At 43.0% G+C, this 25,005-nt stretch overlaps 1 protein-coding gene across 3 annotated transcripts in view; it reads left to right on the forward strand.

The window, feature by feature from the left end:
• LRBA (LPS responsive beige-like anchor protein) overlaps positions 1-25,005 on the forward strand; it is a 609,418-nt gene that overhangs the window by 543,200 nt on the left and 41,213 nt on the right. For 2 of the 3 annotated variants that reach the window (XM_058666763.1, XM_058666762.1), the window contains exons 49-51: positions 13,389-13,478; positions 18,767-18,959; positions 24,608-24,670. In XM_058666763.1, coding sequence (XP_058522746.1) covers positions 13,389-13,478; positions 18,767-18,959; positions 24,608-24,670 — 346 coding nt within the window. The remainder of the gene's footprint in view (positions 1-13,388; positions 13,479-18,766; positions 18,960-24,607; positions 24,671-25,005) is intronic. The other variant, XM_058666764.1, reaches the window with a different exon arrangement.

Here is a 25,005-nt window from a genome sequence, read left to right on the forward strand (position 1 = left end):
TGACTTTGTACTACAGGAGTGATCTGCGTGTTGCTTCGATAGGGATGAAAAAATCAGAATTTGTTACCCTTTAATTTTGCTCAGAAATCAGAGCATCTCCAATCTCCTAGGATTACAGCTATTTAACACACCGGGTTTTGAGAGATTTATCATACTTTTTCAGCAATTGGAGTTTATGTCTTCATTTTCCCCATCATATTAAAGGGGGAACAGAAAAAAACTCCACGCTTTTAGGGGCAGAGAGCAATATCGTAGACGTAACACCTGTAATTGTGGTTCTCACTATCTTTGTAAGGCAAGAAGGCTTTGGGCTTGAGACTTGTGAATTCTACATCTCTGGATTGTGTGTGCATATATGTGTGCAATAGCTAGTTATACTGGGGACTTTAGAAACTCATTTTTCAAAGCCATGGTTAATTTAAAAATTTCTTTTCAACTAATACAGAAGTATAAACTAAAAGCATGGAAAGACTTGACCCCAAATTTAGGCTTTGTTAACCAAAGTCATATGCTAAAGCCACGCTGTAGCAGTTAGCAGTTCCTATTTGATGTGGTTCCACATATGTAGAAAAAAAGTCCTTGCCACAGAATTCATCAACCTTTACTAATGCTTGAAACTCTGCCATTAGAAATCATTTATTTGATTATAAATCTTTTTTTTTTAAGTCCTTTTCAGTCATTTAGCTGTCTGTGAGTAGGATCCAGTGACAGGTTTTGATAAAGGGGGAAGTAGAGAATCGGCAGTTCAGAGCTGCCGGAGTATGGTGAGAGCAGCTGGGCAGAGGCCGGGACCGTGCCTGGAGGTGGGGAGCTGCAGTGGGGGTCCCAAGGCTGAAGGAGACTGGGGGATGTTCCCGCAGAGCCACTTTAATGTGAGCAGTGCTGTCTGGGCTGCTGTATCTCGCTCTTTGGCATCCGTAGGTTTCCGCTGCCAAGCAGGATCGTCTCCTTTCCTTTTGGAGCAAATACTGTGTTGTTTTCTGTTTATAGGTGGATTCAGACGTCAACTAAAGTTATCAATTTCCTTTTGAAAATGGAACTCCGTTTTATTTATGTGGAAGGATGGGGGTGTGTGAAAGGAGAGCCATGGCCCTGCTCAGTTTAAAGAATTATATACAATGGATCTTGTAACATGAAAGTTGAAGGCCTGAAAGTTTTCCCTAAGTTGTGTTTAGTGTCAGTGGTTGGTTTTCCCTCTTCCAGATTTATCCTTCCAAATGCTGTTTTAGCAACTCATAATCACTCTGAGAAGGTCTGTTTTCCAAAAAGAGCAGCAGCAGTGTTTAAGTTTACGTGACCCCTGTTTCACGACAGCAGTAGCAAATCAGATATCTTATCCAAGGAAAAGCATTTTTGGCTTAGGATCCCATCACTCTGGTGGTGGGAGTCAGCAGCTCGTTTGGGCTCCAACACTGCTGCAGAACCCAGGGCCGCAGTGAATCTTTCAGAAAGCATAAACACAATCGGTATTTATAGCATTGTTAACATTTGCTAAATAGTTGGGGGAGTGGTTTGTTAGACTTGTTTTAAAGCAGGTGGGGCCTGGCACTTGGTGGTAACTGCCGTGAAATTTAAGAGCAAGACAACATGATCAGGGGGCTGCACCGCCACAGTGCATTAGAAGCGTTAAACGTGAGTTAGGATTTCATACAGCCCACAGTTGAGAATGTTTCAGAAACAATCCTGAAGCATCCCTGGCCAGACGTGTGTTCCACAGATGGCACTTTTGACACAGTGCAGGGCAGGAACTGTATGATGAAAAGCCAAATAAACAGTAAGGATTAGTACAGTTTTAATTGAAAACCTACATTAAAAATGCTATAAAATTATGCCAGACTTTCTTGTACATCAAAACCACAATAATCCGTTTCCCTGACTCAATTAACTGAGCTTCAGTGCCGTCAGGAAAGCTTGTTTTGTATTCTGGTCAATTCTTATGCCTGTTGCAGACTTCTTAGGTAGGTGTCGCCAAGTTATGCTTCCAAGACAAAAAGCAAAGTTTTAATAGTTTTATGATTCCTCCCCCCCTTATCAACTGCCTAAGAAATTCTGCGGAATTCTCTGATGCTCATGGCCGCAGTCAGGCCTCAGGAATGTGTAACCTCAAATAAGCCTTTGAACAATGTTTTCTCAATTTTTAAGTAGGTAGTAACTTCGAGAAAGATGAAGGTTACAACACTACATAGGCTTGAAAAGTCTGAATGAAATTTCAAAATACATAGAATAATATTTTTCTGTTTGTTTCTAACAAGGTGAGATGGCTACCTTGGAATCAAATCACTGGTTTTAGTTTCCATTGTGAATGCAAAGCAGCAGATAAAATTCTGCTAGTGTTTGAGACACTCTGTTCAAATACAGATTTTTTTTTTTTTTAACGATGTGTTCTCAAGCTGTGCTGTAACAGTAAGTCTGCCTTCTTACCTCCCCAGCCCTGCCAGTTCTGTGTAAGCTTGGGGAAGAGGGAGCGAGGGAAGAGAGAGAAAATGTGTGTCTTTGTCCATTCTCTGAGCTTGTTGAAGTCAAGGCATACGTCGTCACTGAATGTCATCGCACGGGGATGCTCACGAATACTGTAGAGAAAATGGATCAGGTGGTTCTTACGAAATGAATGGTTGAACAAACGACTGCTTCTTTCTCGTAACACAGTTTGAACATATTTGTTGGGTTTGGAGAAATAATTTAACCTCCTTCATGCAGTAGATGACCTCTCCTGTCCAATGTTGATTTTTAATTTTTTTCTTGCAAGGGCGTTTCACTGCCTTTTTTTTTTTCTTTTGCTATGTTTGCCTCTGGCCACTGGCAACTTCTTTGAAGACCTTCCACTTTATTTTTCTAGGCAGGCTGCTTTATCTACTCATTTCCAGTAGCCAGAGATGGAGGTGTTTTGAATGAGCACATCAGTGTTCTAGACAGAGATACTGTTTGAAATTCTCCATGAGCGCAGTGCTGCTGAGCATTATTGAGTGACGTTTGTTTCTGTTGGTGGTGTCTGCTCGGACTAGCTGGTTTCTCTCAGACTGGCAGTTGGGATTATGCTGTAGGCGAGGGACAGCTAGCGAACTGGCGACTAGTGAGGCGGTGCTGGGCTGCACTTTCATGGGCCTGGAATGTAGGGGCTCAGCTAAAGCACACCAGTGAGAAAGCCTGTACTTTGTTCCAAAAACTGCGATTATTCCATATTTTAGTGATTTCCATAATGTTCCTTGATGATGTGTGTTGATAAAAATGCGCCTTTCCTTTGCTAGAGATCCTCCTCTGGCTTCGTATCACACATTCTTATTTTGAAGCCAGTTTTATTTCTTTTAGCAAGCCACCCTTTCTGTGTTCTTTCTGTGCTTCTTATCTTTGTGACATCTGTATGTCTCCCAGTTACCTGACGCTTTTGAGTGACATTTGGTGAAAACATATTGATTACTTTAAATGAATAAATAAATAAATGAGTATATACATGTATTTTTAACACGAGATAGGTTTTAAAATGCAATTTTGACAATTAGAAAATGTTAGCACATTGATAAATGGCATTTTAAAATCAAGTATTTTGCTCTCATTTTCCGGTCCTCGATTTTGTGGTGATTTCAGATATAAAGATGTGGGGAGTGAATACAGTTTTAGAGTTGTATGCTTCAAAAAAGCAACGTACAGATTAATTGCATCCATGTGTGTAAGTAATTCTTAGCTTCACCCCGTTTAAAATAAAATTTTACATCATTTATTGTGGGTCACTGAGTTTTGCTGATTTTCGCTTGTTTCCTCAGATTAAAAAGCCTAATTCAGAGAGGCTAAAATAATCTTGGTGAAGCCAAATACTACGTTGTCACTAAGCCACTAAACTTCCTTCTACTTTCATTACTTTTATTTGTCCTTTTCTATCTAATGTATATGCATCTGTATTTTATTTCTCTTTATATACATATGCATATTTATACACATATACACACATACACAGTATATATAGTATTTTTCCCCATGGATAGCTATAAAATCATGCAGTACGCAATAGTTGGCATGAAAAAAAATACGATGTACAGCCCATTGAAAATTTTTATAATATGTGCATTTGGAATTCCATTAATAAATTCTCTAGGTGATATTTGAGATGCTGTTTATAAAATATAAATACGTGGTTTTACTGGAATGTCTTAAAGTATTTGCATAGTCTTTGTTACTTTAACATCTGGAATGCCTCCTCCCTGCTGAATTCAGACTTTATTATAGAAAATAGTAACAGGGTATTTACAGAAACAATTGGGAATCGATGAATAAGAATGTAAATAGTAAAGCAAATGTTTTTTAGTAGAAAAGTTTAATAGAGTGTTGTATTCTGTATTTGGCTGATTGTTTTCACAGTAATAATATATTTCTTAGTTGCATGCCTGGTGAGTCTAGTTAATTGGCTTGGCCATTAATTCAATTAAAAAAATTTTTTTTGAGCACTTATTCTGTACCAAGCTGCGGAAGTACAGAAGTACTTGGTACATTCTGACCTCAAGAAGACGTACAGTCCAATTAATAAGACAAGAACTTAATAAGTAGAACCCTGGATTAGTTGAATGTGGAAGTCTGTGCAAATAGGGAAGAACAACACCAGTGTGGATGAAGTCAAGCGAGGTCTCCCGAAGGATGCCTGAACTGAGTTAGGAATGCGGGGTGAAGGCTGACGCTGTGGTACTGCAGGGTAGGCCACCGCCTGCATACCAGTGTCCCCTGCGGAAAGTGAAGGAAAGTAAAGAGCAGGCAATATTCAGCTTCATGTGAGGTTGGTTGTTTGTTTTTTCCCTACAATACATTTCACCCAGGATTTTTCATTGGGCCTCAGGAATCATTGGCTGTGGGGCAGTATGCTAAGCCACTGCTTACAACACTGACATTTGTGTCCTGATTGTTCCATTTCCAATCCAGCTTCCTGCTATTGTGCCTGGGGAGGCAACAGAAGATGGCCTAAGTACTTGAACACCTGCCATCCATGTGGGAGAGTCAGAAAAAGCTCTTGGCTCCTGGCTTTTTCCAGAGCCAGTCTTGATTGCTATAGCCATTTGTGGAGTGAACCAGTATATAGAACATCCATCTCTCTCTCGGTGTCTCTTTCTCTCTCTCCCTGTCTCTCTCTGTAACTCTGCCTTTTAAATAAATAAATGAATCTTTAAAGTAAGAAGAATTAGGAGGAAGGATTGAAAGGAAATAAAGAAAGGAATAAAAAATAAAATAAGAGCTTGAAAGCTTTAACATGTATCACATACAGTATGAGATGGAAGAGGCAGGGAATGTGCCCACAAGTTAGGTTACTATTACTAACTTTTTTTAATCTTTATTTTTTTAATTTGAAATAAATAGATAATCCTTCCATCTGCTGGTCCACTCTATGAGGCTTGGGCCAAGCAGGAGCCAAGAGCTTGGAGCTCCATCCGGGTTTCCCACAGGAACAGCTGCGACCCAGTTACTTGAGCCAACACCTGCTGCCTGTCAGGGTGTGCATTAGCAGGAGCTTGGACCAGAAGTGGGGTAGCCAGGGCTCAACCAAGGAACTCTGAGATGAGATGCAGGCATCGGGAGCATGCGGAGCAGTGATTTAACCAGTGCATCGAATGCCTGTCCCAAGTGTCTTACTAACCTTAATCATGAGTGATTGATAACCCTCATTCAGTAATTGCCCGACCCTGGATGTCTTTTGATATAATAACAACATCACACTCTTAACTGACATCCTACTGTGTGCTTTGTATTAACTCATTTAAGCTGTACAATATTGAGTTAAATATCATGTTTATGATCACACTGTTTAGATGAGGAATTGAAGGCACGGGAAGTTGAGTCCTTCTCCTGGGGTCACCCAGCTGATATGCATTATGCTGAGATGCAAACTGAGGGAGTCAGACTCCAATGCCTGCACTCTTAGCCCTCGGCTGAGGTGCTACCGGGAGTGACGGACTAGGGGGCTTGTAGAAAAATTGGAGAATTACATTAGCAGTTTCTGGATTGAGCATCCTCTTGCAAGTTCGGTTGTGTTCAACCTCTTAGCAAAAAATATGAAGGTTATCAGTCAATGCTTGTATTTTGGGTCATTGTAAGACTTTTTGGAAAAGGTGTTTTATTTGAATGGCAGAATTACAGAGACAGAGGGAGAGACACAGAGAGATCTCCGGGCCAGTGGTTCACTCCCCAAATGTCGATAATGACCACGACGGTGCCAGACCAAAGGCAGGAGCTGCAGGTTTCATCCAGGTCTCCCACATGGGCACAGCGGCCCAGGCCTTGATGCTTGCTGCTTTCTCCGAGGCATTAGCAGGGAGGGGACTACAAGTAGAGCAGCTGGGATCTGAAGCTATGCCACATGGAATGCCAGGGTCCTAGGAGGCAGCTTTACCCACTTCACCACAAAGTCAGCCCCAGATATTGCCACTTTCCCTGTAGTCTTACAATAGAAGTTAAAAACATACATGCCCTTAAAGGTAGGAACACTGTAATCTTTCAGTGAATCTGTTGACATGTTGCCTGGACTGACATCCTCTTCCCTCTTTAAGACAGCCCAAGTTCAAATGAGTTAATAATTATTGAAGTTAGTCCATGGGTATATAGAGACTTGTTACCCTATTCAGTAAGAAAAAGTTTATGTGATAAGAAATTTTGTTAAAGAGATCATCTGGGACCAAAACTCTGTAGGCAAGTAGACTGGATTAAAAAAAACAAAACCCACCTATTTGTTGCCTGCAGGAAGGTAAGCTACCCTTTTAAGCAAACTACATTAGGTGGGGTACGTGGGTGAATGTGTTCCTGTGATCTCAAGCATCAGCTGTGTTTTTACGTTATCCAGCCCTCTATTCAGAGGGTTGAATGGGAATGTCAAGAGCAGGTAATAAACAGGTGTATGTGAGGGGCTTCTTTCCTGCAATACATCTCACCCAGGATTTTTCACTGGGCCTCAGGAATCACTGGCTGTGGTGTCGGTGTTGTGGTGCAGTATGCTAAGGCACTGCTGGCAGCACTGGCATATCAACTGTTGAGCTTAGTCCCAGCTACCCCACTTCTTGTCTGAATTTGTGATAATGCATCTGAAAAGGTAGTGGAAGACAGAGTCCGATTCCCATGTGGGAGACCTTAGCAGAGTTTCTCTCTGGAGCCTGGCTCAGCCTGGCCCAAGCCTGCCCACTGGGCCCATTTGAAGAGTGAACCAGAGCTTAGAAGATCTGTTCTTTCTGTCTCCCTCTGTGCACTTCCTATCTCTCTGTTGTGTTTCAAGGTAATAAATGAATATTTTTCTTTAAAGATTTATTTATTTTTACTGGAAAGTCAGATACATAGAGAGGAGGAGAGACAGAGAGAAAGGTATTTCTACTGATTCACTCCCCAAATGGCTGCAATGGCCAGAGCTGAGCTGACCAATTCGAAACCAGGAGCCAGGAGCCTCTTCCGGGTCTCCCACGCGGGTGCAGGATCTCAAAGCTTGTGGGCTGTTCTCAACTACTTTCCCAGGCCACAAGTAGGGAGCTGGATGGGAAGCAGGGCCGCTGGGACACAAACCAACACCCATATGGGATCCTGGCACGTGCAAGACAAGGACTTTCATCACTAGGCTATGGCGCCTGGCCCTGAATTAATCTTAAAGCATGGCTGGAAAAGGACACTGAGTGTTGTCATAGCTCTCAGGTGCATGGGAACTGAAGAAATTAGAACTGTTGTCTTCAGTGACAACAAGACTCCTTTGACCTTTGCTTTCCCAGGCCACAGGCAGGGAGCTGGATGGGAAGTGGAGCAGCTGGACACACACCCACACCCACATGGGACCCCGATGCACACAAGGCCGGGAGGATTCAGCCACTGAGCCGTCATGTCAGGCCTGTGCCTATACAGTTTGAAGATCACAGCTGTTACCTTTACAATCATATTCCTTCAATTTCATACTTAAAAAGCCTTTTTTATAGTATTTTATTATCTAACAACTCAAAGGTTAGTCAAGGAATAAAGCAGGTATCTAAGAATTCTACTCAAGAAACCTTGGGAATTTGGAAAGAACATTGATCATTATTCAATCTGTAACAGAGAATATAGTTTTTATTATGTCTTTAAAATAGAATAAAGAGGCCATGATTGAGTTTGTGATTTCAAATAGGGCTTTTCCTCAAAGTGATAGACAATGTGCCAGTTATAGTAAACTCTTTAAAACTCCATAGAAAGAAGAAACTCCCCTTTTTTGAAAATTGTCTCATCATCCATATCTTTTTAATTTCAGTAATGTCTGTGCAAAATATTATATGTAAGATCAATTGCATTATATTTTTATCTATAATAATGATTTATTTTCTTATTTATATTGTATTCATTCATTCACTTCATTTCATTTAAAGACCTGCAGAGATAGTGGGAGACACAGCTATCCTCCCTCTGCGGGTTCACTCACCAAATGGGTGCAATGGCCAGGGCTGGGGCAAGCTGAAACCAGGAGCCAGGAGCTTCATCTGCGTCTCCAATCTGGGTAACAAGGTCCCAAACAGTTGGTCTCTTGTCTGCTGCTTTCCCAGGTCTTCAGCAGAGAGCTGGATCCGAAGTGGAGTAGCTTGGACACTAACCAGCGTCCATAAGGCGTGCCGGCCCCACAGCTACATGACTACACCACAAAGCCAGCCCCCTTCACAGGGGTCAGCCAGTGCCTTGAACTTAATCACAAGCCTCAGGACTTCCTTGCCTCAGAGGCTGCTTACTCAGGGGGCTGATTGAGAATGGCGTTACCTGTCTTTGAAGTAAAAGGGCCCTCTCTCCATGTTTTTAGGTATTAGGAAATCATGAATGACTTCATTTGGAAAAAAGAAATAATTTCTGCCACTCAAAAGCATGCACACATGCACAGTAAGAAAGATAAAACAAGAACTATTGAGTTACATTTCTCTTTCAAATGAGTGACACCCAGTTGGATACCTCTGATCTCTTACAGCGTAGACCTTATTAGGCTCTGATTTACCATACGGTTTATAATCTTTCTCCTGTCAAATGGGTTCTCCCTATTTATTGTTCTACTATTCTCTGAAACATGCAAGTAAAATGATAATAATAATAATAGAAATAATAAATGAGTTGTATATTGTAATGAATGATTTGAAGATCCTTGCTCAGTCATCATCTAGGGTCTGGTGGTTTTGCCTCTACCTGGTTCACATATTCAGCCCTAGCTTTGTGGAAGGATTGAGGTGTGATGCTTTAGACCACTCCCAGAAACCTCCAAAGAGATCTCTCTGTCCCTGGGTTTCTAGCCCTGCCTTATTTTTTGAAACTCTGACCCAGATTCTCCTAAAGTACTGTGTTCCTTCTCTGCCGTAGCCCTGTTAGATCAGGATCACGCTGAGTCCCAAAGCTAACAAGGCAACACTTTTGCATGTGTGAGGCACTGCACTGAATACACTATACGTGTTAGCAATCTAATTTTCCAAGCAATTCTGTGAGCTAGGTGTTGTTATAGTTATTTCTGTTTTACAGATGGGAGAGACAAAGACTATCTGCCCTAAGTGATACAGCAAGAAAATGGCAAGGCCGGGATTAGCACTGAGCCATCTGACCCCACAGACCAAATGCTGCAGTTCCGTATTCTCTGCCACCCACTCCCCCTGTTCTGAGTTAGGAAAAGGCATGTGATGCTGGGCAGGGACCAGGGAAAGCAGCCAGCAGAGGGACTGGTGCTGACTTCCATAACCATTGTTAAAAAGAAATGCAAAGTCCTCATTCATAAAATTCAGTCAAAGTTGTGTCCCAGGAAATACCAGGACTGCTTCCTCTTGGTGTGTGGGGAACCTGGCTCGAGCTTGCTATTTGGGGATATCTTTTATTTTTCAAGATGGTCATTGGTATGTAATCATAAATTATCTTTACCCTATCTAAATATTTTGGGAAATTATTTTAGTCCTTCCTCTTCTCTCTTTCCATATGTATTTATTTGAAAAGTAGTTGCAGAGAAAGGGTTCTTCTACACACTGATTTACTCTCCCAAATAGTCATATCAGGAGCTGGGAGCTTCATGCAGGTCTCGCATGTGGATCACGGTGGCCCAAGTTCCCCTGCTTTCCCAGGCATGTTAGGAAGGAGCTGTATTGTAGTATGGTACCCAAGGCTGGCACCAGCACCCACGCGGGATGTTGGCCCTAAAGACTGTGGCTTTGCTGCTGCTCTGCAGTTCCTGGCCCCACTCTTTCTGGCTTTCTGTCGACTCCTTGTGTTACCAACGTCTAGGGCCAGTCTTCTGAGTATAAAATCAACCCTTACTCAAATACACTGCTCTGCTACTCATGTCTAAACACATTTTCTTCACCACTTCACCATCACAACAAGTGCCCATGGTGACATAGTACTCTTTAGTGATTCATCAGATTATCGGTTCATGTATTTTGCTGCTGTGGTTATCGGTCCGGTTTGATTTCTGTCCTTTGCCTTATGCCTAGTTCCTGGCCTGCTTCCTAACGGACAAACTGACAGGAAGATTTGGTGCTGGAGATCATGGGAGCTCAGATCAGGCTGTTTAGGTGCGAAGTTCAAGTCTGCCATGTCATTACCATAGGACCTTGGACTTGATGCACGTTCTTTTTCTTGTTAGCTATACAGAGTTGATAGGCAAAGTATCAGTATCACAGTTAAAGATGAGAAGATATTTCATTTTTAAAATTTCCTGGCAAGTAGGAAGTATTAAATAAGTTTTCATTGTTTTGAATATTGTTATTAGCAGCCCTCAATGGATATTTATTAACTGCGTATTGAGGGGCTGGTCTGTACAAAGCAGTTTGCTGTGTCATGTATAAATCAATTTTTAGTATAACATTACAAGATGCATATCTATACACAGATGTATCATTAAATTCTTAATATGTCCTGTGAGGTAGGTACATTAACATCTACATTTTACAGGGGAGAAAAGGAAAAGAGATGACGTAACTCGAGGGTCAGGCATTGTAGTGTAGTGTGGTAAGTCTCCACTTGGAGTGCTTGGCTCAAGAGTTGGCTGTTCCAGTCTAGCCTCCTGCGTTGTGCGCTCCAAGGAGCAGCAGCTGATGGCTCCAGTGCTTTGCTTCCTGCTACCTGCTCCTGCCTCTGCTGGGCATCTGGGGAGTAAGCGGAGGGATTGAAGATCTCTCTCTTTCTCTTTCTCTTCATCTATTATCCTGCCTTCCAAATAGATAAATACATCTTTTAAGAAAATAACTTACCCTGCGGGCGAGCATTGTGGTGTAGCAGCATCTCATTGGAGCAACAGTTCATGTCCCGCTGCTTTGCTTCATTCATATCCAGCTCGCTGCTAATGGGAAAATGAGCAGAAGATGGCCCAGGTGCTTGGGCTCCTGCCTCCAACAGGGAGACCTGGATGAAGCTCCTGGCTTCAGCCTGGTCCAGCCTGGCTGTTGTGACCATCAAAAGAATGAACCTGCAGGTGGAAGATCTCATTTGTTCCATATCTCCTTCTCTCTATGCAACTCTCACATTGTGTGTGTGTGTGTGTGTGTGTGTGTGTGTGTGTATTTGAAAAAGCGCTTACTGTAGATCAGAGTCCGTAAATGGTATGGATGCAGAATGTGAACGTGGTCTGACTTCAGAATCCATTTATGCTTCCAACTCAGCTTTCTCAAACACCCTCCCTGGCCTCTGCTACCCGGCTAGTCATAGAGCATTCCTTAGGTTTCCTGGATAGAGTGCATCAGAGTGTTCTTTTCTGTTCAAGTACGATTGCCCTCTTCCTGGATCAGAAGTACATTTGTTAACAGCAAAAACATCAGTACCAGTTAGTGCTTTGTGCTTCACTTAAGATCATCATCTATGGGCCCAGCGGCACGGGCTAGAGGCTAGAGTCCTCGCCTTGAACGCCCCGGGATCCCATATGGGCACCGGTTCTAATCCCGGCAGCTCCGCTTCCCATCCAGCTCCCTGCTTGTGGCCTGGGAAAGCAGTCGAGGACGGCCCAAAGCCTTGGTACCCTCTACCCATGTGGGAGACCCAGAAGAGGTTCCTGGTTCCTGGCTTTGGATTGGCGCGCACTGGCCCGTTGCGGCTCACTTGGGGAGTGAAACATCAGATGGAAGATCTTCCTCTCTCTCTCTCCTCCTCTCTGTATATCCGGCTTTCCAATAATAATAAATCTTAAAAAAAAAAAAAGATCGTCAGCTACATAAGTAGGTAGACACCATCTCTGTTTCTTACAATTCCTTATAAAAGATTATTACTGAAATGATCAAGTAAAAGCTGGAAATTAATACTGCATAAGGATTATATTTTCTTTTTAATGCTCTATTAATTACCTACAGTGTGATGGCCCTATGGAGCATATAAAAACAGATACAGTCTCAGGGATTGAAAAAATGACTTGGTGGTCATGTAATCTCTTCTGAACTTGAGAAGTTTTCTTTATCCCTCCCACGAGGGAGTTAAGACTACTGAGCTATTGGGGGAGCTTTTATGCTTTTATATCTTTGCTTCCTTCTCTGCCTTTGGACATGTTGTGTTAGTTATCTGTTTATCCAACTTAGAGAATCATTCAACCAGTAAAGAAAGAAGATACACAAGATCCTTGTTTTGATGTATCTTATATTTTAGTAAAAAGGGGACAGGCATAAATGAGTAAGCAAAATAGTTACAGATAGCTCCTAGCATCTGGCAGTTTCCAGGGAGGGTGTTGGTGGTAGTTGGGAAGTGGTTATCTGTACTGGGTGTCTAGCTGAGGCCATGGTGGGGTGTGCTTTGCAATAAGGTATGTATACAGTTCTTGCAAAAAAAAAAAAAAAGGCACACATACACACACACACACACACACACACACACACACAAATGTTCCTTATGGTTTTTTTTGGTATCTGGTTTTAACCATCTCATGCCTGGAGACAGCATGTGGCTTTGACTTTGTTATTTAGACTCAGAGGTTCAGAGACTGTCACCAGTACCAGCCTTCCCATGGCAGAGGTAACACAGCGCCAGGGCTTTGCACAGGTGCTAGGCTGCTCTCTTGTTTTTTACTTCCCAAGATGAACTGGGGCCAAGCATCAAAAGAAGCAATTTTTTCTCTCTATACCTGTAAAAGATTAGCTTTTCGTCACTGGAGATGATGCAAACAGGAAAACCAAACACAAGAAAACAGAGGCGAAGCCAACGAGGACCCTTTCTGATCGTAATAGTGGGTTTCTGTTTCACATCACCGGGCAAGATGAGAAAGCTTTGCAGGGTTTTTATGGAAACAGCTTCCACGGTATTGAAGGATGACCTCACCCACAATGCCCTTGCCAGGTGCTTAGCCCCTCTGTGAAAACACAGGTTGACTTTGCACATGAAATAAGCCAGAAGTGTGGAATGACATTTGCAGGTGACAGTTGTGGTTCTATTGCCTGTAATTAGCACCTCTTAACCCTTCGACGTGCCCATGCCTTTTTCAGGCTATCGAAGCTCAAATCCGAAGTTTTGGACAGACGCCCTCTCAGCTGCTCATAGAGCCCCACCCTCCCCGAGGTTCGGCCATGCAAGCTGTGAGTATGTTTTCTCACCCTCCTCGCGTCTTGCCTGTTTGTCAGATCGTGCTTAATATTCCTAACAGTCTTCCTCTGGGTCTGAGATTCTCCAGCACATCTGCCCAGTCCTCATGCAATGTTTGCTAACCCGCTAACAACCAGCAAATGTTACTACACTCTTTTAGGGGTCCTTGAGAAGTCTTTGCTCTGGTGTTCTGGTATTTCATCAGTTCATGCTTCATGCTGTGGAATTAAAGGACCATGACTGTCATGTTCCCTCGCTGTAGGACAAAGGACACCATACATAGGGTCAATGGCATAGTCTGTTGTGACCCTATGTGTTTCTAAATTAGTTTTGCTGTTGTGTTTGTTATCGATGTCCAGAGTTTTCCAATTTTAGATATTTTTTTTTTTAAATTTATGTACTTATTTGAAAAGCAGAGTTCCTGAGAGAGGGAGAGACACAAAGAGAAAACTTGATTTTTCCATCCACTGACTCACTCCCCAGATAGCCACAGTGCCTGGGGCAAAGCCTAGTAGAGTCTCTCCTCCCATGGTTGGAAAGGGCCCAGAAATTTGGACCATCTCCCACTGCCTTCCCAGGCCATTACCAGGGAGCAGAGTCGGAAGTGGTGTGGCAGGGACTTAAACCTGTGATTACATTAGATGTTGGCTTTGCAGCAGCTCAATCTGTTGAGCCACATCACTGGTCCCTCAATTTGGGAATTTTAACACTAATTCTGATATATGGGATTTGTTACTGAAAATGAGACATTGAAGGCGAAAGAAGCAATGACTTAGCATATCAGAACTTGGTGGCTTAACAATGATTTATTTGTCATGATTCTGAGGCTTACATTGGCATCTCTTCTGCCCCTTTTACCGTGGCCCATTGTTGCCCCACTGTGCTGAGACGAATGAGTTCCTCTTTCCACGTAATCTTTCAGACTCGGGGAAGCCAGGCCAAGCTTAGTCCCACGGTTGGAACAGCCTCAGGGGGATGAAGATAGAGGCTGCAAGACTCCTGCTGCCTTTTGAACACCCATGTCATGTTTGCCACATTCCCTTGGTCAGTATTGGTCAAAAGGCTGTCCAAAATTAAAGACAGGGAAATGGACCGGAGCTAGCATGGAATGTGGCTGGTCTACCTCTATTGTTACTGAAATTTCAGGGGCAGTATGGGCAGGGGTGCACATTCTTCAAGGAGAACATAAAATGCTGGCGTAGTAACAATAAATTTCATGTTGCAAATAATTCTTTTAAAGAGCAGACTATGTGTTCTAATAAAGAAAGTGGCTCATGTCTTTTGTAGATGAAGAGTAGGCAAAGTGAATTCTGTTTCTATAAATCTAGTGAGCAACTTTAGATAAATTCAGATTGCACGTGTGGCTTGGGGACGGCCAGGCCTGGGCGGGAGTCGGGGGCGGGGGATGCTGAGCAGCAGCATGAGGAGCAGGAAACAGAAGCGAGGCCCTGTGTACCCTGCTCTGGGTGGGTGTTTTTCCTCTTTTCTTCCCGCCTTTCCCACTTACCCCTGTCTTTTTCCCTTTTGCCCTTTTCATCATCTTCCTTCTGCTTCCGGGATTTCCTCCTTTCTTTCTCCAGGAACATGAGTTGCCCATAACAACAACAACAACAAAATCAGAAATGAAAAAGAAATATGATTTGCATCACCGTGTCCCGTTGATATTTTGAAGCCACTGAAATGAGGCTTAGGGGAACACAAAGGGTGGTTTGAGTGGACAGCTCATGACACAAAGTGAACATTTAGCAAGCACAGTGGAAGATAATGCCATGAAAACCACAGGGATGATTTATGTTTGGGCTTTGGAATTCGTTTTAGTAATAGCTTGTCAGAGAGACCAGGCTGTTTGGTGCTGGCTAATAGAAGCACCTCCACCGCTCAGTCGACTTTCCGCCGGGTCACTGCACAGCAGTGGCTGCTGGGGCCATGCCTGAGTTCCCAGCGCCAAGCCTTTCTACATGGTGAAAGATTATTGGCTCACTGAGGCAGATCCACTTCATGTCCCTAGGGTGGGCAGAAGGCTGGGAAGGCAGAAGCTGGCGGGAGGAAGGGGCGCCATCTTCTCCCTTTCCTTTATCCTCTGATCCGCTGCAGTAAATTCCTGAATTGCTCTGCAGACTGGTCAAAGTTCTGGCTTTTGTTTTAATATGTACATGGATGGGAAAGAACCAAGCACATACTGAGAAGACAGAATGAAATTTGGCTGCTGGCATGCTCCTATTTCAGTCTGCCTTTGGCTGGGCTCACAGAGGTAGTTGAGCTGAAGAGTTTGTTTGTCTTAGCCCCGTTTGGCCAATTGCTCTTCCTTCAGCCACTGCTAACATTTCTTCTTTCTAGGGCTCCTTACTCATGCGTGCTAACCCTGGCTTTCACAGAGCTCCCAGGAGAGTTCTCGGCCACACGTCTGCCTCAGGAGCCCGAGTCGGGACGGGACGTGTGGGCCCAGGGACAGGCTAGGGGCACAGCCGATAGGAATGTGGTGGACAGTTCTGGATATGGAGCCTGTGGCTACCTGTGGAAAGTGGTTTGTCTTTGCCATGTGGCTGCGTTGACCCGATACATAGGTCAGAATGTAAACAAGGTGTTCCTCCTATACATCAGAGATTTTTTTTTTAAGGGCATAAGCGTTAGAATTATTCTGTTTGAGACTGGTTATCTTCACTCTCTTAGACGTTGAGCCCAGAAATATGTACAAACTCCTTTCAGTGAAATGTTATATTTACATTATACTCTGATTTTTTTCTCAGAATTTAAACATTGACTTTAATACATATTATTTAAAAGCTACAGAATTGAAAAATAAGGCTTGGTACTGGAAAGTGATGGTCTTGTCCTTTTCCCAGGACTTCTTAAGTTCTTTCTTTCTGTTGTTACTATTTTTCATGATGCAGCTTGGTAGGTCTAGGATTCCTCCCTCCCCCGCCCCACATGCCCTCCCACGATCTTCCCTCACATTAGTAGTGCAGTCCTTTAGTAATAGTTACAAGTTTGATATTCTGCGGTACAAGTGTATCATGGCATTATAGGTATAGGCCATAGTAGAAAATCTAGTATCATACTGTCCAAGCTATATTTCACTCTTTCATGGGGAGCTCCTAGGACTTTTTGAAAGCTGGTAGCTTATCCGACCCTATTTTCTCAGAATGCCTTAAAAACCACACATGCATAGAAAAGGTTCTTTGTGTGAAATGACTTAATTGAGATCAGAATTTTTAAGCATGAAAAGCACACATGCTTATTGTTTTCACTGACGTTCAGATGGGCTCTCCCATCAGCCATCAGTGCATCTTACCACACACACACACACACACACACACACACACACACACACACACACACGGATATTGCAGAAATTAAAGGCACCTCTTGCTGCGTTCAGTGCACGAGCCGTAATATGCACCAGGTGTAGTAATTAGCAGGCACACGAAGGCTGCCTATTTGTCTGGTGTTGCTGCTGTTGCTCTAGCCCCCTGTGTTTTCACACCATCAGATAGTTGGATTTAATTGAGGCCACATCAGATGAGGCATTACTGACACCTTTAATTGAATGAGCATCCAGGGAGGATTAACTCATAATATTGATTGGCTTTTAGCCACTTGCTCAGAAGGGTGTCTGGGTAGCTTATTAGTTGCCTTTATTTACACCTTTATGCAAAGAGTGCAAATAGGAATTCTTAGTGCAATATGTTTTTCTAAGTACTCTTAATAACTTTTTTAAAAGGACTGATAATAAAAATGCAAATGTATTTAATTTTTTATTAGCTGTTCTGAATAAATACGTGTTAAATATATGTGCCTACGCATTTACATATACCTGGGGTTTTGAAATATGGCCGTAGGAAAGCGGCCAGAAGTATTTCATCACAGCGTTTCAATTCTGAATGATACTAATCAGCTATTAGAAAATAGACACGGTAGCAGAGAATTGTTGAAAATGTGCAGCGCAATTACTGTATGATAGCATATGACCACAAAGTATAAATAAGGCCAATAAATCAGAGACGTGCCATATATGTCTGGGATTATGGCATGTGGGCTGTAGGAATGCCCCACATCCTTGGTAGTCCTCAGGATTTCTTTTGTTACTGATTATTAAAACAGACGAGTATTTCAGTTATCATTTTCAATTGCTTTCTGCTTCTCAAAGGAGAAACTTTTTCAAATGTCGTGCTGTAGTTGTTTTGCTTCTGTGTTTGTTGTTTTGCGTTTATTACCAAAAAAGGCGGAAGATGTTCGGTATTTCTTTTTCTCTCTTTCTACAGCAGGAAGCGGTGACACTGGCGTTACAGTAGACAGTGGTTTGGTACACCAGATAGGTTGTTTTTACAAGTAGCTTGAATTATGCATTGCTTTGAACATCTTTGTCATGAAGTGTGCATTACCCTCATGAATTGTTTTTCTGTCATAATATTTTCATAGCATCTAACTGTTGTTTGTAAATATATTTGTTTTAATTATCTGTTTATTTAGTTGTCAGAATTTCTATGCTAACTCAGGACTACTTTTGATCATCTCTGGAAATTACCTTTGCTTGCTTTTATTGCTATTGATTTAGCCTTCCTTTTCTAATTGTGCAAAAAGATTATTATGTGAAATGATATGAAAGCAGCTGGAATGGTTTAACACAATTACCAGCATTTTTCCCACTTAAAATGAAACCAAATCATTCTTTTAGTTATTCATGGTACTAGGAAAGTGAGGGGAGCTAATAAAATTGAAAATATATATATATTTATTTAAAAAAAAACTGTTTCTGAAGTCAGATTTACAGAGAGGAGGAGAGACAGAGAGGAAGATCTTCTGTCCAATGAATCACTCCCTAAGTGGCCGAAACGGCCAGACCTGAGCCGATCCGAAGCCAGGAGTCTGGAGCATCTTCCAGATCTCCTACACAGGTGCAGGGTCCCAAGGCTTTGGGCCGGCCTCCACTGCTGCTTTCCCAGGCCACAAGCAGGGAGCTGGATGGAAAGTGGGGCTGCTGGGATTAGAACCAGCACCCATATGGGATCCTGACATGTTCAAGGCGAGGACTTTAGCCGCTAGACTACCACACCAGGCCTGAAAAACTTTTGAAATATTTCATTCTCAAAAAATTTTACTGACATCTGTGGAAAACAAGCCAATCATGATTGCTGTTTTATGCAAGCCTTTCTACTCACTGCTCTGTTGCTTGCACCTTGTGTTAACATGATTTCTTCTTCTTTTCCTGTACCCTCCCTTTTTTGTCTTTCTTTGTCTCTCCCTTCTTGTATGTTTGGGTCTTGTCATGCCCACTCAACAGTATCTCCTCCTGCAGAGTCCACTGATGTTCACAGACCAAGCCCAGCAGGATGTTATCATGGTTCTAAAGTTTCCCTCCAACTCCCCTGTGACTCATGTGGCAGCCAACACCCAGCCGGGTTTGGCAAACCCTGCCGTGATCACAGTCACCGCGAATAGACTATTTGCCGTGAACAGGTGGCACAACCTTCCTGGTAAGTAAAGGAGTATCACTCTAAGGTGTAGTAACTGTGAATGCTCTGTAGAGATGCTGCAATATCCAATTAGAGTTCATCTCAACCACAAAGCTTTCAGCTAATCAACTTATTGAATAGTTAGAGACATATAGTACTATGCTTGGCTTTCTCCTTGGAAATAGGTGTGGTTTCTAATATTTTAATACAATGAAACTCTTTATGGCATCTGTATGTTTATCAGATATTCCCCCTTTTTCACTCATTCATCCACTCAGTAAGCACTTCAAATAATTGATTACTTTTTGTGCATAGTATAGTAGTGTTGAGGATGACAGAATGAAAATTAAATTGCACAAACAAAACACTACATATCCTTATGTACCTTTTGTTACTCCATGGAGTGTGGAATACTTGCACTTAGCTGAGATCGCCATTAGAATCCTAGCCATCCAGGTTGGAAGAGGTGTTAGTTCATGGCTTCCAGCCCATGTTTCACCAGAGAAGACCCCGGGCCCACAGGACTTGCCTCGCCCAGGGTCTCTCACGGCTGGTGAGTGGCAGAGTTGGGACCCAAGTTTTCTGACTCAGATGTTAGGCTCACCCTTCTGCGATGTATTTCTTTCCTTAGGATAGAGATAGGTTGGGGCCAAGATTTTCCATCGTTCTTTTGGGCAACTCATTAAGAATTTTTTTTAAAGATTTATTTATTTTATTACAAAGTCAGATATACAGATAGGAGGAGAGACAGAGAGGAACATCTTCCATCCACTGATTCACTCCCCAAGTGAGCCACAACGGGCCGGTGCACGCCGACCCGAAACCAGGAACCAGGAATCTCTTCCGGGTCTCCCACACGGGTGCAGGGTCCCAAAGCATTCGGCTGTCCTCAACTGCTTTCCCAGGCCACAAGCAGGGAGCTGGATGGGAAGTGGAGCTGCCGGGATTAGAACCGGCATCCATATGGGATCCTGGTGCGTTCAAGGCGAGGACTTTAGCCGCTAGGCCACGCTGCCAGGCCCAAGAATTTTTTTAAAAGAAGGCTTTATCTGTTCAATCTTTTATGGCAATTACAGGTGTTTCTTTCCCCGATTTGCTGTTTTTAGAAAGAATGTTTCTCTTTGAGATAGATTTTAATAGCCCACTGACTAAAGTGTACATAAAGCTTATTATACATGCTAATATGTGTATATATTCTTATTAGAATTTCAGAAATGGTTATAAAAATGCAAGTTCTTGAAGGTTTTTTGATTTATTTGAATGGCAGAGCAAGAGACAGACATATCTTCCATCTGCTGATTCACTGCCCGCATGCCCACCAATGAGACCTGGCCCATGGTGTAGCCAGAGACCAGGAGCTCCACCCTGGTGTCTCACACGGGTGGCAGGGGCTCCAGTGCTTAGGCCATCATCCAGTGCCTTCCCAGGTACATCACAGGAGCTGGGTCAGAAGCCGATCAGCTGGAACTTGAGCCAGCACACTGATAAGGGATGCTGGCATCTAAGGTGGAGGCTTAATACACCATGCCACAAACCTGGCCTCTGAAACATGATTTTTTTTTTTTAAGATCTGTTTATTTTAGTGGAAAGGCAGATCTACAGAGAGGAGATACAGAGAGAAAGATCCCCCATCCACTGGTTCACCCCTCAAGTGGCCGCAATGGCTAGAGCTGAGCTGATGCAAAGCCAGGAGCTACAAGCGTCTTCTGGGCCTCCCATGCAGGTTCAGAGTCCCAAGACTTTGGGCCGTCCTCCACTGCTTCCTTAGGCCACAAGCAGGGAGCTGGATGGAAAGTGGAGTAACTGAGGCACGAACTGTCACCAGTATGGGATCCCGGTGGGTGCAAGGCGAGGATCTAACTACCACTCCAGGCCCAATACAAGTCTTACAGCAGGACCTCATGCCAAATTCAGTGCAAGAAAATTTAGAATGGAACACAGTTAATGTTCAAATAAAGCCCTCAAATACCGATTAGGCTCAGTAAGGTCTCTGTCACGAAGACCCTGTGGTTGGTATCACAAGTAAGTAAATGTGGGCATTGTCCTTGCCCCTGAACAGGAAAGAACAGAAAGAGAATCCAATATTTGATGAGAAAATAGATTTAAGAAAAAACGAAGACAGAAAAAACTGTGGTGGCTATTTAGCGTCTCTATGGTTAGGTTTTTAATGGCTGTTTCATGAAGTGTATTTATCTTACAGCAGTAAATGCATATGCAAATGAAAAATTTATATTTTGGAACTGGGAATTATGATTTAAGAAATGTGATGTTTGGTTTCTCTAGATGAGGTTTCTACACTTTGGAAGAAAAACATGCTGGTGGTATGTTCAGGGGTCCCCTACCTGCTGTGCATTTACCTTCCAGCTTGTAAGCGCCACCCCCATATGTCAGGGCCACCACAGGTGCTGCTTATCCTGGGTGGCACTTGGTGGGAGCCCCAGGAACCTCCTCACAGCTTTGTGGCTGTCGGAAAGCCCTGACTTTCCCCTGCCCCGTCTCTAGTTTCTAGAGGAGAGCTTGCTTACAGTACCTGAAGGATTCCTGAGTCCTAGGCTTTGGTGATGGAGCTCCTGCCATTCCCCTTTGGATCAGGTCCCTGCCTGAGAAACTGGTGGGCAAGGGTCCTGCCTCCTGCATCTGTACTTTGTGTAGGTACATACAGGAGTTAAGGGCAGAGGCCTTCTGTTAGAGTGGCATTCAGGGTGCGGCGAGCTATTCCCAGCCCAGCCTTGCCTTACTGTGAGACGAGAGCTGGACACTGTAGAGTTCGGCTCATTCTCTGCCCATCATTCTCCCCAGCAAGCTCTCATTGCCTGTTCTCTCTGGTGATGTCTGTCCCCTCCCTCACAGACATCTGCCTTGATAGCATAGCAACTCTTCATTGGGTACACAGAAAACAGTAACACGCGGGGACACACCATTGCGGCTACTGTTGTAGAGCGTGGTCTCCAGGTCGGAGCTGTGCCTACCCCGACACTCGGTGTCTGCTCTGGGAAATCTGCACCCCGTTTCAGGTGTGCTTACCTGGAGGAGTCCGTTCTTTCAGTGTGTTCTGATTTAAAACACACATCAGAAATGCCAGAATATCAAACATCTGTTATACCAACTTAAAAAAAAGTTTTTAGAGGATTTACCGGGCAGCTATGATATCCATTGTTCATGCCTAAGACAGCTACCACTAAGTCTTCATTGAGTCCTGACCTAGAAATAATCTCTGTCCTCCCTTTCCATTGAAAGAATTTTAAGGAACCCTAAAAGTATGAAGACAATAGCAGCTAATGTTTGCAGGAACTTTCTATTTTCCAAGTTCTGTTTTGATCATTTTATCTGTATTACACCAATCATCTCAACAATTAAGGTTGCAGATTCTGTATTTAGCTTGAATCATATAAAAGTATCCTTAAAAAAAATTTACTCTCTTTTTTGAAGTCAGTTTTACAGAGAAAAGGAGACAGACTGAAATCTTTATTCTGCTTGCTTACTCTCCAACTGGCTAAAATGGCCATAGCTGAGCTGGTCTGAAGCCAAGAGCTTCTTCTGGGTCTCCCACATGAGTACAGGAGCCCAAGGATTTGAGCCATCCTCCACTGTTTTCATAGGACACAGGTGGGGAACTGGATGAGCTGAGACATGAACTGGTGTCCAAATGGGATGCCAGCGCCATAGGCAGGGGCTTAGCCTAGTGTGCCACAGCACTGATGCCATCATTGCCTTTTTAATAGTTTAGAATGATCAGGTCTTGGCAATTTTTATAGGATTCAATCTAGCCTATTTTATAAAACAGGCAAGAACGTGGAAGCTGCATGTCTTACCCAAGGTCGAAGAGGCAGTCAGTGACAGAGCCGAAATTGAGGCATCACCCATTCTCCTTAAATCTCTTCCACAACAGTATGGTTTAAATGTTTCTATGATCCTAGATTCACAGAAAAATAGAGAATTCCCCCGGTGTTAGTGTTGACTGACAGTAGCATGACTGCAAGTAAATAAATGCCACTGGAGGGTAGACCAGAGACCAGAAAGCACTGGCCTGTGCATTCCACGTGAGCATCCGGGGATGTGTCTGCAGAAGACAGATGCCTGCAGTCAAAAAATAGTCATCCTGGTTTCCTTTCTCCAGCTAACCTAGAGTCTCACACGTATTCAACTATCATTTTAGTGCCAATATGTTACTTAGCCATTGTCATGTAGTTGGTATTAACAGTTTTCAAAATATCCTTAAAACACTCTGTGTTTACCCCCTGTGGAAAAATCATGACATCGCGCATTTAAAGACAATCTAATGAACTCATCAGAATATACTCCATATTAATAAAAATGTTTTGGTTGAGAGGCAGATACACAGAGCAGCCAGAGCTCTCATCTGCTGGTTCACTCCCTAAGTGGGGTCAAGGTCAGGGCTAAGGCCGTGAACTTAATCCAGGTGTCCCTCTTGTGTGCTTGGGACATCCCACTGCCTCCCAGGGGCTGCATTGGCTGGGCTCAGGAGCTGGAGTCTGGCAATGAGCCCAGGTGCTCCAATACATGATGAGGGCATCTTAACCAGAATTAGGAACTAGGCTCGAGGTGCATCCCTGAGAAGTAGCCACCTCATTTGAAATTTCAGCCACTCAAGAACAATCCTGAGATTACCAAACAGAGCTCTGATCCCCACCAAGCAGTGACGTAAATGCATCGGCAAGTCCATAAAAAGCAGGCACTGACCAGAGTGGGTGGCTGATTCATTTGAGAAAGATAGTTTGGAAAAGTGCCTGGAATTGAACTGTCAGAACTAGGCAGCTGAAAGGATCACCCATCCCAAGCCCCCCAGTTTGAGTTGTCGGATTTACCTCAGGTTGCATAGCTAACCATGGCTGATCCTTAATAGCCTTCTGCCCCGAAGTCCTTCCACCTTTTGTAGGGGGACAACCCACAGTAACTCCTTCTGATGACAAAGAAGCATGCCTGCACCATTTAGACCATGGTTGAGATCGGAACAAACTATTCTTCGTCTGCATTGATTTTTGTACCTCATTTGCTTCTCAGAGTATTTTTAAATTGAAACCATGAAAATATTAAATATTAATACAACTTTTTAAAAAACCCTCAATCCAATCTTTAAGAAAATATTTCAGCCAAATACATTTAACTAGAACATTCATCTGCAGATAGCTTTATTTTTATTCCGACTTTCAATTGATTGGTTTTAAGTGATGGATGAAACCTTAAATGTTCCCTGACTTAGAGCTTTCCCTTTCTCCATCATAAATTGACGTTTTTGTGGCTCTTTTGTGCTGCAGCATTCAAAACTGCCTTTTTAAGGAGTAACGAAAAAACAGTATTTGCTACAGTCAGCAGATGGCTGTCACATTTTGTTTTCAGCACGCTTTACCACTTAATTTTGTTTTGTTGCAGCCTTGGAGGTTGCCAGTCAGGCATCTGCTGTAGCTTATGGCCTAGGACCGGAGCCACTGCTGATGGCACATGTTCAGAACAGCACTCATCTCAAATAAATGTTTAATAAGCTAGCCATAAAAGCACCTGGATTTTTTTGTTCTTGAAATTTCACAAAACTGCATGAATGATTTTGGGGTTGGAAACAGTTCTGCCTAAGGTTCAACTTACACATTTTTGTGTAGTTTAGTACATGAAAAATAACGTGCTTTTTTTTTCCTATCTTTTGTGAATTCCAGCTCATCAAGGTGCTGTACAAGACCAGCCATACCAGCTGCCAGTGGAAATCGATCCTCTCATAGGTCTGTCACTTCCTTCTCTCTTTGCGATTCATTAAGCTCTGTATGGTGGCCCTGAAGTGTAGATTACAGTTGTTTTTCACTTGCTGGTTGCTGGGAATGGAATTTTCCTGATAAACCATTTGCATGCAAATTGGAATGCAATGAGCTGTGGCTATGCTGGTATTTCATCAACTCCCCCTCGTTGGTTTGCCTAATTTGAACAGGCCTAGGACGCGTGTCATCGAAAATTAATATGGATGCTGTAATAATGTGTGATTGAGAATGCGCATGAAGTACTGTCAGGATAATATTGGATCTTTTCATCACTCAGACTTGTTGATGAGCAGGAGCGAGGC

This window comes from Ochotona princeps, chromosome 7 (assembly GCF_030435755.1).
Source record: "Ochotona princeps isolate mOchPri1 chromosome 7, mOchPri1.hap1, whole genome shotgun sequence".
Lineage (NCBI taxonomy): Eukaryota > Metazoa > Chordata > Mammalia > Lagomorpha > Ochotonidae > Ochotona > Ochotona princeps.